This window comes from Electrona antarctica (assembly GCF_951216825.1).
Source record: "Electrona antarctica genome assembly, chromosome: 22".
In the NCBI taxonomy this organism is placed as follows: domain Eukaryota; kingdom Metazoa; phylum Chordata; class Actinopteri; order Myctophiformes; family Myctophidae; genus Electrona; species Electrona antarctica.
In genome coordinates, this window is record NC_136805.1 from 32,939,372 (window position 1) to 32,954,016 (window position 14,645).

General features: G+C 45.3%; 1 protein-coding gene across 1 annotated transcript in view; it reads right to left on the reverse strand.

Annotated features, from left to right (window-relative positions):
- The window catches only part of cep131 (centrosomal protein 131), a gene marked incomplete at its 5' end in the record, with an annotated part of 31,454 nt that extends 18,588 nt beyond the window's left edge, over nt 1-12,866 (reverse strand). The window contains 14 exons of the mRNA XM_079492494.1: nt 461-586; nt 894-1,031; nt 1,470-1,667; nt 2,029-2,244; nt 2,647-2,744; nt 3,203-3,407; nt 3,965-4,093; nt 4,243-4,360; nt 4,650-4,832; nt 5,377-5,481; nt 6,762-6,892; nt 8,706-8,817; nt 12,117-12,211; nt 12,675-12,866. Of these exons, the coding sequence (XP_079348620.1) occupies nt 461-586; nt 894-1,031; nt 1,470-1,667; nt 2,029-2,244; nt 2,647-2,744; nt 3,203-3,407; nt 3,965-4,093; nt 4,243-4,360; nt 4,650-4,832; nt 5,377-5,481; nt 6,762-6,892; nt 8,706-8,817; nt 12,117-12,211; nt 12,675-12,866 (2,046 nt within the window). The remainder of the gene's footprint in view (nt 1-460; nt 587-893; nt 1,032-1,469; nt 1,668-2,028; nt 2,245-2,646; nt 2,745-3,202; nt 3,408-3,964; nt 4,094-4,242; nt 4,361-4,649; nt 4,833-5,376; nt 5,482-6,761; nt 6,893-8,705; nt 8,818-12,116; nt 12,212-12,674) is intronic.
- Between the last annotated feature and the right edge of the window lie 1,779 nt (nt 12,867-14,645).

A 14,645-nucleotide genomic window follows, 5' to 3' on the forward strand; every position in this document is an offset into this window, starting at 1 on the left:
ATGTTATGTTGTGTTTCAAAAATAGCAGATCTACAAGCTCAAAACACGTTGCACTGCAACCTAAATAGCAGATCTACAAGTTAGAAATGTGTTGCACTGCAACATGTTTTGAGCTTGTAGATCTGCTATTTTTGCTACTATTGTGTGACAGAATGACGAAGTAGGGCATTCATTTATGAAAAAGATTAAAATATGGAGATAACAGGCTTCTGCCCAACAGTTATGCAATGTGGCCCACTGGAGTGAGTGTGGAAATATAGTGGCCCTCTGGAGTGAGTGTGGAAATATAGTGGCCCTCTGGAGTGAGTGTGGAAATACAGTGGCCCTCTGGAGTGAGTGTGGAAATATAGTGGCCCACTGGAGTGAGTGTGGAAATATAGTGGCCCTCTCCATCATCAAAGTTGCCCACCCCTTTTGACAGTGGTTTGTGAACATCTAGCTAGATTCTAGCTACATGTACCTGGTCGATGAAGGTCAGGTGTCTCTGGATGGTGCCTTCATACTGTTCCTTCTGGAGCTGGAGGTTCCTGCTCAGCTCCTTCTCTGTCTCCTTCACATGTCTGACTGTCAGCTCCCTCTGCTGTGTCTGAGAGGAGAGGAGAGGGGAGGTATTATATCATATCCTCAGCCCATACTACGTCTATCTGAGAGGGGAGGCATTAGGACAGACTGAGAGGAGAGAGGAGGCATCAGAACAGGATATCCTAAGAGCCCATACAACTATTTCAACTGACGACACAGAGCAAACTAGATAAAACAGTTCCTGAAGAAACTGTGGGTCACGTGTGAACGCCAGGAAGATAAGATATGATGTTAGACCATCAGCCAAATAAACCAGTGGGTGACTGTAGGGGACAATGTGTTTCTACTGTAACTGTATGTATCTGTCCTACCAGTGCCGTCTGCAGCATGTTGACGGTGCGTCTCTTCTCGTCCAACTCCAGCTTGAGTCTCATCATGGAGCCGGTGACCTCGGCAGCGGTGGCTGAGGCCTGGTCCACCCCGGTCAGCTCCTCCTCAGACAACACCATCTGACCATGCAAAGGAAAGCATTCAACGGGCAGCCTAAGGTCAGCAGCGTGCTTTTTATGGAATAAAGGATTTTCTACTTGAACTGAACAGAGTTGTCTTGGACCTTCTTTAAGTTCACCACCTTCATTTTTTTCCACTGTGATTTTTACAAAGGAATTTAACTTTAAAATAAATCTTGTCTTAAGCACAGGCAGTGTTGCCAGCTCCTGTGAGAGAAACACGCAAACCGGGTGCTTCAAAACGCCACTGAGTAACATTAGGCCCGCTAATGAATAGCGGGGCTGTCGCTCCCCATCCGCACTCTATCCTTTATAACTCTATGAGCATAACCAACCCTCCAAGCCTAATATCATCAGCGTTATTATTTATTATTTAATTAATGTGGACATGTTAAATAGTGTGCCTGCAGCAAAATAATAATAACACCTCACCCTCACCTCTCTGTGAGATCCCGACGTGACGGAGCGCGGTCGCTCCTGCTCGGACTTCTCCATCTCGTCCAGGAAGCTCATGATGCTCTGCAGCTTGGCCTCGGACAGCAGGGCCCCGCCTCCGTCCGGCATGGGGGCGGGGCTGTGGATCAGCTGACCGTGACGCTCCAGGTTGTCCGTGGTCAGAGAGGTCGAGTCTCCATCCTTGACGAGAGAGAGGGAGAGAAACATGTTACAGCAAGAGCGAGCTCTCTCTATCGTTTCTGTCGACGACGAGTTGTTAAGCACATTATTTTACATTTTTAATCTTGGTAACTAAATCCACACAGGAAGTCAAAGGAGATTAGCAGTGGTTCCAGACACAAAGGAGACTCTTTGTCTCCATAGGGAACCACTGCTGGTCGTCAAATTATTGGCTTAGGAATGCGACAAAAAAAATAAAGATAAACTATCCCTTTAAATGTGGAGCGCAATATGGACTATGCATGATGTAGACTAGTAGATAGTAGACTGACTTCCATCCAGGTACATTGTGCCCTATTTCACCGAGCAGAAGAAGACGAACCTCATCGATCCAGGCGTATTTGTCCTTGCGGTAGCACTTGGGCTCAGACAGCCTCTGTGGTTCCTCTTCCAGGAGCTTCAGGGTGTCCAGCAGCTCGTTGAGGGTGGTCTTAGACTGGGCCCTGCTGGAGGAAGCACCCTGACCAGGGTCCTCCACACTCACTGACCTCTGACCCTGACGCTGGTCTTCCACACTCACTGACCTCTGAAGGAGTTCCTAGCGGACACAGAATGACAAACCCATTCATAATCAGAGTGTGTAAACTGAGAAGGGCCCCATTATCATCATCATTTTCCCATCAGCGGATTAACAGTAATGTGTACCTTTCTTGAACTCTGTCCTGGCTAAATTGCAGACATACTATAAGGCAAGCTTTTCTTTTCTTTTTTGGGCTGGCCAGGGGGAGGCAGTATAGAGACCAGGATTACTCTATGTTTTTTGTGAGGGTACCTACCCTAGGGGACACGGGCAGAACATGCATGCATTGCAAACTCCACACAGAAAGGCCCTTTGTTTTTAACTTGTATTCAAGAGGAAGGTTTGATGGGATGGGTCAGTATTTACTGGCTCCACTACTAGCCTTTGAGGTTTTGGTGCGGAAATTAACCTTTAGTTTACCTGGGAGCACTGGGAACCTCTGCGATTGGACAGAGCCGGAGAGGCGACTCTAAAGCTGGTGACCTCACCCAGGTCTGCAACAACGTTCATATTAGTGTCTGTGGGAGAAAGAAACACGTTCGGTGAGCACACGTAGTGCAGTCAATCTCATCTGCAATCATCTTTAACCCATTGAGACACGAGACCAGAATCTACAAATGTCTTCTATATCATGACAGTTTTCTGAAAAACCTATGTTTCTATGTCAGAGGTTCTCAAACAATTTCATGTCAAAAATGATATGCAATTGGCCGCCGACCCCCATCTTTGTTGTTGTTCCAAGCACTCCCCAGAAGCAAAGATATGATTTAAAAACCTTTGCTGTGAAAGAATATATATTCAAAGATTTGCACACGTTTTCACAATTTTATAAAAATAGCAGATCTACAAGCTCGTAGGGCTATAAAATAATGGTTAATGTGGTTACTGGTTATACACTAAAGTGACACTGATGCGTTCCAGGTCTTAATGGGAAAATCCTTGGGGGACTTCTCTCTTGGAGCAAAGCGATACGGACCTGTGTTCTTAGCTTTGACATCGGTGGGAGACGGAGGTCCGTTCTTGCTTGGGGAGACGGTGGGGCTCTGGTTGGAGGAGGGGGAGACCTTGGGGGGTTTCCTGCGGCCCACCTTGCCGCCGCTCTGCTGCCGGTGCCTCTCCAGCTCCTCGTCAGCTATCTGCTGGACCTCGGCAGCTCTCTGGGCTCTCTTCTGCTGCAGCTCCTACAACACGCCACCAGAGGGAGACAGCGGCCTGTCACATTCGAGTCTTTTTTTTCCTATTAAAGACAGCAGCGACTATTGAGGAAAACTATCGAGGAAAACTATCGGGATATGTGAGGATAAGTTACATCACCGCTTATCAACGTCAGGTCCGGGAACCAGCAGTGGTTCAAATAGACCCTTTTGGGTCTGTAACTCATGTGTGTACAAATGGAAGCAAATGGACTTGTAAGTATCCATTTGGTTCCATTTGTACACTCTCAATAGTGAAGGAGGGAGACCCGCACACTGCCACTTGCTGGTTCAAGAGCTTTTTATTTTATGTCCACAATATGCAACGTTTCCGTCTTTCGGAAGTCTCTCCTCAATAATACACTCTCAAGAGTAAAAGAAACACCTACTGCAAACCAATTTTGCAGTAGGCCTATAGATGGGGGTCCCAGGACTATAGCATGTCAAACTGGGTGTCCTTGAGTCATAATTTTGTTTCCGGCTAAGCGATTTATTTTGCCAGAAGGAGAGTACCGTGGCCCTGCGTGGACAGACGTGCTGACTACCTGGATGGCAGCGAGGCGGGCCAGGCGAGCCTTTTCTTCGCGGACCTGTTTCCTGTCCTCCTCTTTCTTCTGCTTCTTCTGTTGCTGCTGCTCGAGGCATCCTTCCTCCTCCGCTCTCTGTTCCCGTTCCTTCGAGGAAAGACAGAGATGAGACACAGAACATGGTCATGATGAAGATGAAGACGTATACGACAAAAATATTTCGCGTTTTCCACTGACAAAAAGGTATTTCGTTGTTGATGTAAGACGCGTTGTGAAGGTGGAATTGAGATAGAAACCTTTTTCTTGGTATCGAGGATGCGTTTGAGCGCTGCATGGCTGGCATGACGTCTCCTGGCGTGACGTCTGTACCAGCGCTGGATGGTCACTGCTGCCTGGTTCACTTGCTGAATGAACCTGGAAGTGCACAGATTGATTGATTTGATGTCGGACACTGTTAACACTTTAGGAAGGACGACACTGGAGCATCACAGACAATTCAAGCCCATTTTATGACCTGACGAAGATGTAACCGACACATCGAAACGTTGTCAATTTTTACCTGCACCCTGTGAATTAAAAAGGGCTCGAACTGTCTGTGATGCTCCAGTGTCTTCCTTCCTATTCATCAGTCCTCCTCTGAGACGCACCAGACTATAGGTTTGAGGCGCGGTGGAACTCCCTTTTACTGTTAAGAATGGCTTACCTTTCAGCCTCCTCCTCTGTGACCTCCCTCCGGCTGGGCGGGGTGGGGCTGCCACGTTGGGCAGAGGGCGACGTCTTGTTGTTGGAGGTGGAAGACCCAGAGGAGAAGTTCTTCTGGGACTTGGTCAGGGAACCGTTCTCCACTAGTGACACATCATCGTTCCCTGTGGCCTTGAGGATGTTACTGAAAGCACCAACGGAAACAAGACAGTTAAAACGCTTTAAGCCCTGGAAAGCATCTGTGTCACTTTAGCTTTTAACCATTATTTTATACTTTGGCTATTGAGAAATAGCAGATATACCTGTACAAGCTCATAACGCGGCACTTGGTGCCGCGCTACGAGTTTGTAGATATGCTATTTTTTTTTAAACCGTGAAAATGTGTGCAAAATCTTTGAATATATATTCTTTCACAGTGAAGTGAGTTTTTAACTCAAATATTTGCTTCTGGGGGGTCCCTGAAACAACATGATTTCAGATGGGGGTCCCGGGTGGCCAATTACATAATCATTTCTGGGGTCCTTGACATGAAATAGTTTGAGCACCACAGATATAGAAACACAAGCAGAAAACTGTTTTATAGATTTAGAAGACATTTGTAGAATCTGGTCAAAACAATGGGTTAAAGCGTTACATTTGGGCCAATGCTTTCCAGAACACAGGATTATAATAACTATACCGAGTAAACAAACGGTTGTCCCAACAAAATGTTGGGACTTGGGACTCACTTGAAGGATGGCCTCTGGTTGGAACTCTTGGGAGTGAGCGGCTTCTCAGAGTAGTTGTTGTGTAGGATGGTGGTGACCGAATTCCCCACAGCTCCCTTGTTGCTCCTAATACAACCCACACAAGACACAGTCAGTCTAATTACGTCTGGAAGCTGTCTGAGACAACTAAGTTAATGATCCGTTAAACTCGCTTAAATACATAGGAAAATAGGCGCCAAAAGGCGCAATTGGCGACGGGTGAGTTAATGTAGTCTCACTGTAGTGGGAGGATTGCTTTCACTTGTACATCGGGCCAAATTGACATGGAATATAAATGATCTCGAACAACAAAGCTTGGCCTTGTGGTTCGCCGTATGTACATAGAAGTGTGAGCTGAGCTGTGATTGGTCTACTTTTGCGGAGACAGAGAAAGTGACGGACAGAAATACAATGACAGACCAGCCCTGTTCTAGACGGATAGCTAGGCCCCCTCGGCGCCACGCTGTAAAAAAAAAAAACGAAAACGTGACCACATCCTAATAGACAGCTCTGACTGACAGATGGGGCTGAGAAGTTCCCTCTGTCAGCATATCTACGAGACAGAGGAACTGACAGCACTTTTACTACACCACCCGGCCTCAAGGCCATAACAGGCCATAACAGCCCCAACACAAATTCCTTTAAAGAAGAAAAACATCAGCACACTCCAAAGATATTCCTAACTGTGGTGCTGGCTCGGGGGCCCCATAGAGGCTCCCCCCATCTCTTTTTTTTGTCCATGTACTCTGTCAGGGCTGAAACATCTACTAAATAGATTTCTGACAAAGATTATTGGGTTGCACACAAGAGTGAATTTCAATTATTTTTTAATATTCTACATAAATGAATGACAGCCTCCATCAGTGTGGTTTGTTATGTAGAACATTTTAAAAATGACTCACTGAGTGCAATCCATTCCCTTTATTTTTCGTGCTGTTGATTTGAGTGGATATCGCACCAGCAGTCAGAGCGCGGTGGTAACAAGAAAGTAATTTACTGTATCGTGACAAAGATTGTTGCCATAACCACCTGAAGCCTGCCGTGAACTTTGGCACAAGACTGTTTTCAGGGAGAAATAATAAGCCTCATGCAGAAAGTAGGAAGAATGTGTGTACTGTGAGCCTGGGGGGCCGTATCAGCTGCCATCATCAACAGGTATGAAACATGAGAGGCTGATACAAGTGAACAGAATGTGGCAGTGCAAGCAGTCTCTAGGCTAGGGAGAGGCCAGCTCAGTTTATAAGCCTATTCCCTTAGCTGAGTGTGTGTTTGTGTGTGTGTGCCTGTGTGTGTGTGTGTGTGTGTGTGTGGCTGCGTGCGCGTGTGTGTGTGTGTGTGCGTGTGAGTGTGTCACAGTCGCTTCCCACCTGTTGTTGGCAGTGAAGTTGGCAGCCAGAGCGATGCCAGACTCTCTCTTCTTCGGAGCGCTGGGAGAGTCCACGCTGCCTGTGGCGCTTCGTGAGCCGGAGGGCAGAGGGAATACTCTGGGCTGGTCGTCCTAAAAGACAAGGAGGAGACACCCTTATTTTCAGCCTGTTGGTACCCAAGAGAATAAATGGGCAACTGGCGGCCCACCTTCAATGAATGCGGCCAACAGGTTAATATCCGAATATTGATATATTATTTATTTTAGCTGTTCCAAACATGCAAACATGACCCGCTTGAATTACTTCAGTCTATATTAGTAGCTGAATGACTAGTATTAGAATTGTATTATCTTTTTTTTTACGTCCAATGTATTTGCATTTAAGTTCATAAAGTTAACATAAGTAACTAAATGCATTTGAAATGACATAAACATGTAACTTTTCCGGATTCCAAAATAATAATAAAAAAAAAAAAAATCAGGATTTCAATTCAAGTATAGCAAAAATAGCAGATCTACAAGCTCAAAACGTGCCGTGTTTTGAGCTTGTAGAGCTTGTAGCTTCAAGCTTGTAGATCTTGTAGAATGTTTTTGTTGATACTGTTGAGACGACGGTACAACGTATATACAATGTGGCCCTCTGGAGTGAGTGTGGAACCTCTCCATCTTCAAAGTTGCCCACCCCTGCCCAAGAGAATAGCACTGAGCTATAATAGTGTCACTGGGTTTCGTAATTTATGACTAAGGAAGAATATGAAGCCACTTATTTTATTTTAGAAAGTATAAAACATCGTGGTTAGGCCAGAGTTGATGACTAATCAACAACTATAATTATGATGTTGGGAAATTTACCATATGCTGGTGGTCTGGCATGTTTAGCCTGACATTTCCGCACACTATTATTTCCAAAGCATATTGTAGTTTGTTGTGATAGTCAAGGAAGCACACACACACACACAAAACACACACACACACACACACACACACACACACACACACACACACACACACACACACACACACACACACACACACACACACACACACACACACACAGCAAATACAAATGGGATTGGTATTTATGATAGTCAAAGGGGGCAGCGCCCTCAATACCCTCATACCTGACTAACTACTTCTACAAAGTGAGTGACAAAACGATCTGGTACTACCCAAATATATAACAAACATGGGAAAATTCATTAAAGCACGGATAGTCCCTGGAGAAAATGGTTTACCGTATGGAGCACCGAAGTCTGACGTCAATATCGGTAGAGGTCGCAAATCCACGGGTTCATGTACTTTTTATTTGCATTGTAATCCCCATAAGGGTATTTTAGATCGCCTCATATAAGTACTGTGTTTGAAAAATAAACATGTCACCCCGGGCGCTTCACTCATATGGATATGAAGAATCAACTGACTGAGAGAAAATGCTATTGTTACTGCTACTGAATTAGTTACATTTTCGCTAGAAGCAGACTGTATCATATAATATGAGTGACTGACTGTCGCAAACGATACAGAGACACCTCCCTGACAATAACGCAGAGACAGCTTGTTTATTTTTGGACCACAATGCTTATATGAAACGATTTTAAGATGACCCCATGTTATTCTCCATAGAGAAATTACTTCCGTGAACCAGGCCGAACCAGGGGATGAGCGAGTGACGTCAGGACTTTGGCGCTCTATATACTACGACTCAAAATGTCCATAATATTAACCACTTTTAGCCAACACTGACTAAATTATTTCAGTAGTTCAGTAATGTTTTTGTCTTTGAAATCATATCTTTTTTAAATAAACAAAAAACAACAACCATCAGCGGAAAATGTCTATGTTAGAGAGGGTTCAATATGTACCTCGGTTTTTGGGTGGGTCAAGGTTTCGGTACATGTTTGGGGTTACTAGGGTTAGGGTTTAGGGGCAATTCAAGCATTAGTACCAGGATATTCCAGGTGGTCCGGTCCGGGGAGGTCTTGCTGAGGCTGGCCAGTTTCCTCCGTCCATCTGAGCTGCTGTCAAACAGGGCCAGGAACTCATCGTTTTGGTCCTCGCTGGAAAACACGTCACACGCAACGCAGTTATAGTCAGTGGTGTAAATTGTAAACTAAATACTAAGTACATGTACTCAAGTACTGTACTTAAGTACAATTGTGAGGTATTTTTTACTTTTACTTCTACTCCACTGCATCTCGGAGGCAATTAGGGGTCTGTATGCTTTTCCGACCAATCATTGGTCCGACATGCGGAAAACGACCGGATTAAGGTTGGCGAACATGCGTTAAGGTTGGCCAATAAGCGTTAAGGTGGACGACCGGATTAAGGTTGGCGAACATGCGTTAAGGTTGGCCAATAAGCGTTAAGGTGGACGACCGGATTAAGGTTGGCGAACATGCGTTAAGGTGGAAGACCAGATTATGGTTTGGGAAACATGCGTTAAGGTTGGCGAACATGCGTTAAGGTTGGCGAACATGCGTTAAGGTTGGCGAACATGCGTTAAGGACGGTTGGTGAACATGCGTTAAGGTTGGTGAACATGTGTTAAGGACGGTTGGCGAACATGCGTTAAGGACGGTTGGCGAACATGCGTTAAGGTTGGCGAACATGCGTTAAGGACGGTTGGTGAACATGCGTTAAGGTTGGCGAACATGCGTTAAGGTTGGCGAACATGCGTTAAGGACGGTTGGTGAACATGCGTTAAGGTTGGTGAACATGTGTTAAGGTTAGCAAACATGCGTTAAGGTTGGCGAACGTGCGTTAAGGTTGGCGAACATGCGTTAAGGTTGGCGAACATGCGCTGCTCCGTGCTTGTGGTTAGGTTAGGGTTTGAGGTAGGTTGACGTGTCGGACCAATGACTGGTCGGAACTTAGTACTGCACCCGGCAATTATTGTACTTTTAGGTAAGCTTTAGGTACTAGTTACTTTGTAGATTTTGATTATCATTACAGAACATTACCCACTACAGCCCTATATACATTTGGGCCATTTGAAAATAGCCGATCTACAAGCTCACAATGCGTCGACGTTGCGATGCAAATACAAATTGTATAAATACTACATTTTGAAATGGGGCATTCTGCACAGTGAGTACAATTATTTTTGGTACTTTAAGTACATTTTGATGTCAACACTTTTGTACTTTTACTCAAGTACATTTTGGATTCCGAACCTTTACTTGTAACAGAGTATTTCTATATTGCAGTATTGGATTGGTACTTTTACTTAAGTAAAGAATGTGCGTACTTTTTCCACCACTGGCCATAGTTATGGCCCTAAACTTAAGTCCTACAGCAAGCACAATGTTGCACAATGCTTGTTGACCTGACCGTGTGACGCCTGACCGTGTGACGCAAATATAAGCCAAGGTTTCTATTTTGAAGTGTGTGTGTGTGTGTGTGTGTGTGTGTGTGTGTGTGTGTGTGTGTGTGTGTGTGTGTGCGTGCGTGCGTGCGTGCGTGCGTGCGTGCGTGCACACAACAAAAGGGTTTAAAGAGAAAGAGCTGGTTTTATTTGTAAAACCCAACAAAGCTATTCCTAGCCTGGTGCTAAATCTACCCTTTTAAGTGGAATGACCAAAAAAGCCTTCTCTCCTTTTTCACCCGACAAGGGCGGCTTAGCACTGCTCACAGTTCACAATTAAGAAACTCTCGACACAAAGCAAGGACCTTTAAAAGTGTGGCCTTCGGTGGCAGATTTTGGGATTACATATTGTCGTGACAGCTGCGTAGACAGGACCTCCCCCACCCACCCACCCCGACAAGTGCTGGAATTCTGTGCGTAGCAGCGGACGGACCCTCTGCCAGCGAGGCAGGGGGAATTCCTTCACATGGATTCCAATGCAAATGCATGCATGCATATGTTGATCCCAATGGCCTGTCACACATCCTTCAAATAGCCTTACACTCCCCATAACAACACAACCCACCCCAGCCCTCCCCATCGGGCACAGATGTAGGACGACCTCCAGTCTGGCTCTGGTCTGTCTGCACTGGCATCTGTGCCGGAGCCTGCCTGCGCCGTGTTACTGTGTGTGTGTGTGTGTGTGTGTGTGTGTGTGTGTGTGTGTGTGTGTGTGTGTGTGTGTGTGTGTGTGTGTGTGTGCATGCGTGCACGTGCGCTTAAGGGGGATATAGAGGCGGGGAGCGAAAAGCCAGCTGGCCCAATGAAAAGCAATCTGACAACATGGATTCAAGCAGCACATTCTGCTATGTTTCCTTTTACAAGAGAGCTGATGGAGGTGGTGGGGAGTGGCGACTCAAAGAGTAGTCGGAGGGTACGTGGGTGGGGGCGGGGGGCATTTAGAATCTCTTTAAATTTAAAACCCCTCTCTACTGCATCCTAGGAGGCAGAGAGGGGAGGAGGGCTGGCTGCATGGCGGCAGCTGCCGGACAATAGAATCAGTGCGAGTGCAGTGTGCACACACACTTTTCCTTTCATAGGTTCCTGGTGGTGGGTGGGGTATAGGGGGGTAACCTGACCCCAAGGACCCAGCCCTCCCCCTCTCTAACCTGGGACAAAGCAGGGCCCTGCTGCCCCCCCATGCAACGGCATCCCCATACTCTTTCTTTATCATGCAGCAGCCGCCGTGCCACAATGCTCATTGTCCCCCTGTCTGATGAAGCTTCGGGGGAGCCAGCTGTTGCTCACTGAAGGGAAGCGTGCTGCTTTAAAAGGTGCGAGGCCTCGAGGCGAACCGCTTCAATCTATGGTTAATTGTTCCTGCAGTCAGTCACTTTGGTAACTTAAAGCCCGGGTTGATGACAGTGGGCCGGCCCCGCGCTACGCAACATTGTTTGAAGCGTGCACATCCTGTCTGTGCCGACCTTTAAAACGTGGAACAGCTCCCAGGTTCAATGGCAGGTGAGCTTAGACAGTGAAGGACGGACATTAGTTCAAAAGAGGCTGTTTGCCTGAAGCCTTGCGGGTGCATGTAGCAGCACATACCGTTATATAAGAAAAAAACAACTTCAATCTAAGGCCCAAACCGCACCAATGTTTCACCATGCAACTCCATGTAGTTGCATGTATTTGCATGAAACCATTATCCCCAATCATGGCCAATGGCAGTCACAAGGAGTCGCATTGGTTTTGTTTTGTTGCAAGGAGTTGCATTGGTGCGGTTTGGGCCTAAAGAGCAACCCAAAACTGAGAGGAAAATTACTTTCAAAACTGCACAAACCACACGGATACAACAGGATGAGCAGTTTTTGGGGCTGTTATGTGTGTGCACGTGTGTGTGTTTGTTTGCGCTCATGTGTGTGTGTGTGTGTGTGTGTGTGTGTGTGTGTGTGTGTGTGTGTGTATGTGTGTGTGTGTGTGTGTGTGTGTGTGCGTGTGTACGTTGTGTGTGTACCTTAAACTGATGTTGGCCTGCTGGTTGACCTGAGTGGTACTGTTGGAGCGCCGAAGGTTCTTGATGGAGCGTGAGCCGCCAAAGCTAGCATCGCTCTGTGGAATTCAAAGACACAGAAATGAACAACATGTGACTGCAAACCGTGTGCAGCATTTGATAGTTTATTATAGTGTATTGTATCTAGTTTATTCCATCCATCCATCTTCAACCGCTTATCTGTAATCGGGTCACGGGGGCAACAGCTCCACCAGAGAGCACCAGACCTGAGACCTCCCTCTCCAGAGCAACATTAGTAACTTCCTCCTAGGAAATCCCGAGGCGTTCCAAGGCCAGTGAGTCGATGTAATCCCTCCAATCCATCTCATCCTTGGTTTGCCCCGGGGTCTCCTCCCAGTGGGATGTGCATTGAGGATCTCCCTAGGGAGACGCTCGAGAGGCATCCTAACCAGATGCCCGAACCGCCTAAGCTGGCTGCTTTCCATCTAGTTTATTACACATGCAATACCTATTATTTATTATCACAGGGCACCAGCAGCTGTGACGCAACCTTCTACTCACCAACGTGTTGCGTTTCGCCTTGCTTTCACTGGCCACCGACACCGACACGGAGCGGGAGAAGTATTTCCCAGGATGAGATGCACTGCTGGGCCTTCTGGAAACAGAGAGCTGGGAGCCCGTCAAGCTCAGGTCCAAGGCATCTCCCGGACCACCTGCCGAGATGGACGAAGGGCTTCGGGTTGTTGTATGCATCCTTTTCCCAGGCCTGAAAATGAATGGGCAGCGAAAGTTATTCTCCATAGCGCCATGATGCTCGGCAGGCCACAACGGACGGGACCCGCCAGGTTGTTTTGTGGATTCCAGCAGAATAGAAGGCAATAACAGTCACAGAGGCTTGTTTGTTTCCAGTGGTGGAAAGTACATTTTACTCAAGTACCGGACTTAAGTACAATTATTTTTCTTTCTTTTTTAAATGTTTTATACACTGGAGTATTTTATTACTTTATTGTTCTACTCCACCACATCTCAGAGGCAAATATTGTACTTTACTCCATGACAATTATTTGAACTACAGTAGTTTACAGACAAAACCCTAATTCTATACTATTCGAAAATAGCCGATCTACAAGCTTTGTACTTTTACTCAGTACAATTTTAAATGCAGGAGTTTTTACTTATAACAGTCGGCTATTCCTACATTGATTCATTGTGGTATTTGATACTTTTACTTAAGTAAAGAAAAGAATCAGAGTGAGTACCTCCTCGTCCTCCCCTACCACAACTGTTGGTTTCCCAGAGCAACCACAAACAACAACAAAGTCACTCAGCAGACAACAACCTCATAAAAGTATTTCTACATGTGACTGAAATGGCTTGACAGACAAGGAGGTACCAAGAGAAAGACACTCCAGTGGTATAGAACAGATATAATTGATAAATGCATGCATGCATGGGGTGGATGAAATATTCGCAATGTTAAAATATTACAATTACATAAGGTTGTGTGTGGGCAGCCTGCACATCGATTAGCATAAAGTTATATGAGCAAAGCTCGAGGACTCTGAAAAGGCTTGGCTTTATTTAGATGCGTAGTGTTGATCTTATATAAACTCTATAGTAGATGCTATTAAACCATTGACTCGCGACAGCTTATATAATATGGTATAGCGTATAAACTGCTACTGTTATTTTAAACAGAATGCAGATACTTGTCTAGACACTTGGATAGTCAAGAAGACAAAGAAAGAAATCACATGTGTGTACAATGTGTTTATAGTAGTGTTGCAGGTGTAATGGTGGAGTTATGCATTTCCAGTAATTGCACAATCAAGACCAGCTGAGCAAAAGTGATGACAATCAAGGCAGTTAAACTGTTTATAACAGAAACACGTGCAGATCTCAACAACAAACCAGATCCACCACACTGTCTGTTGTTAATTACTATTAAGCAATAGCACTTGATCTGTTACTAATAATATCTGCACAAGTCAGCACATTTCTTACAGATCATAACAGATCATATTCATTTCTGATCTGATCCAAATTTAGGATGCACTGTAGAATAAGAGGAAGACACTGATTTGACACTAGCCTAAGATTTAGACTCTCGTAGATGTATTTATCGATTCTGACATTTTCAATTATTGAAAATGTCAGAATCGACATCAAGAGTCTAAATCTTAGGCTAATTTGACAGTTGACACAATGGTTTATCATAATTATTAATAGACGACATGGTGATACGATGCTTGATTCATCCCATATAATTCCAAGAGAGTAGAGACGATACAAATATTATGAGAAATACAAAAAGGTGCTGACTTGAGTTTTAATTTCAAACAGACACCATCCTCCTCATGCCAAAGCCAAAACATCTCTCCTCTTTTCTCCTGCAACCATGTCCAGAAAAGCGAACATGTAACTGTACTTACAATCAATAACTGGATATCATCATTGGTGTTTTATTCGCTCATGCCACTCGGAAACAACGGTGAAAATATCCTTATTATAAAACGGTCCAGGCAGGGTAAA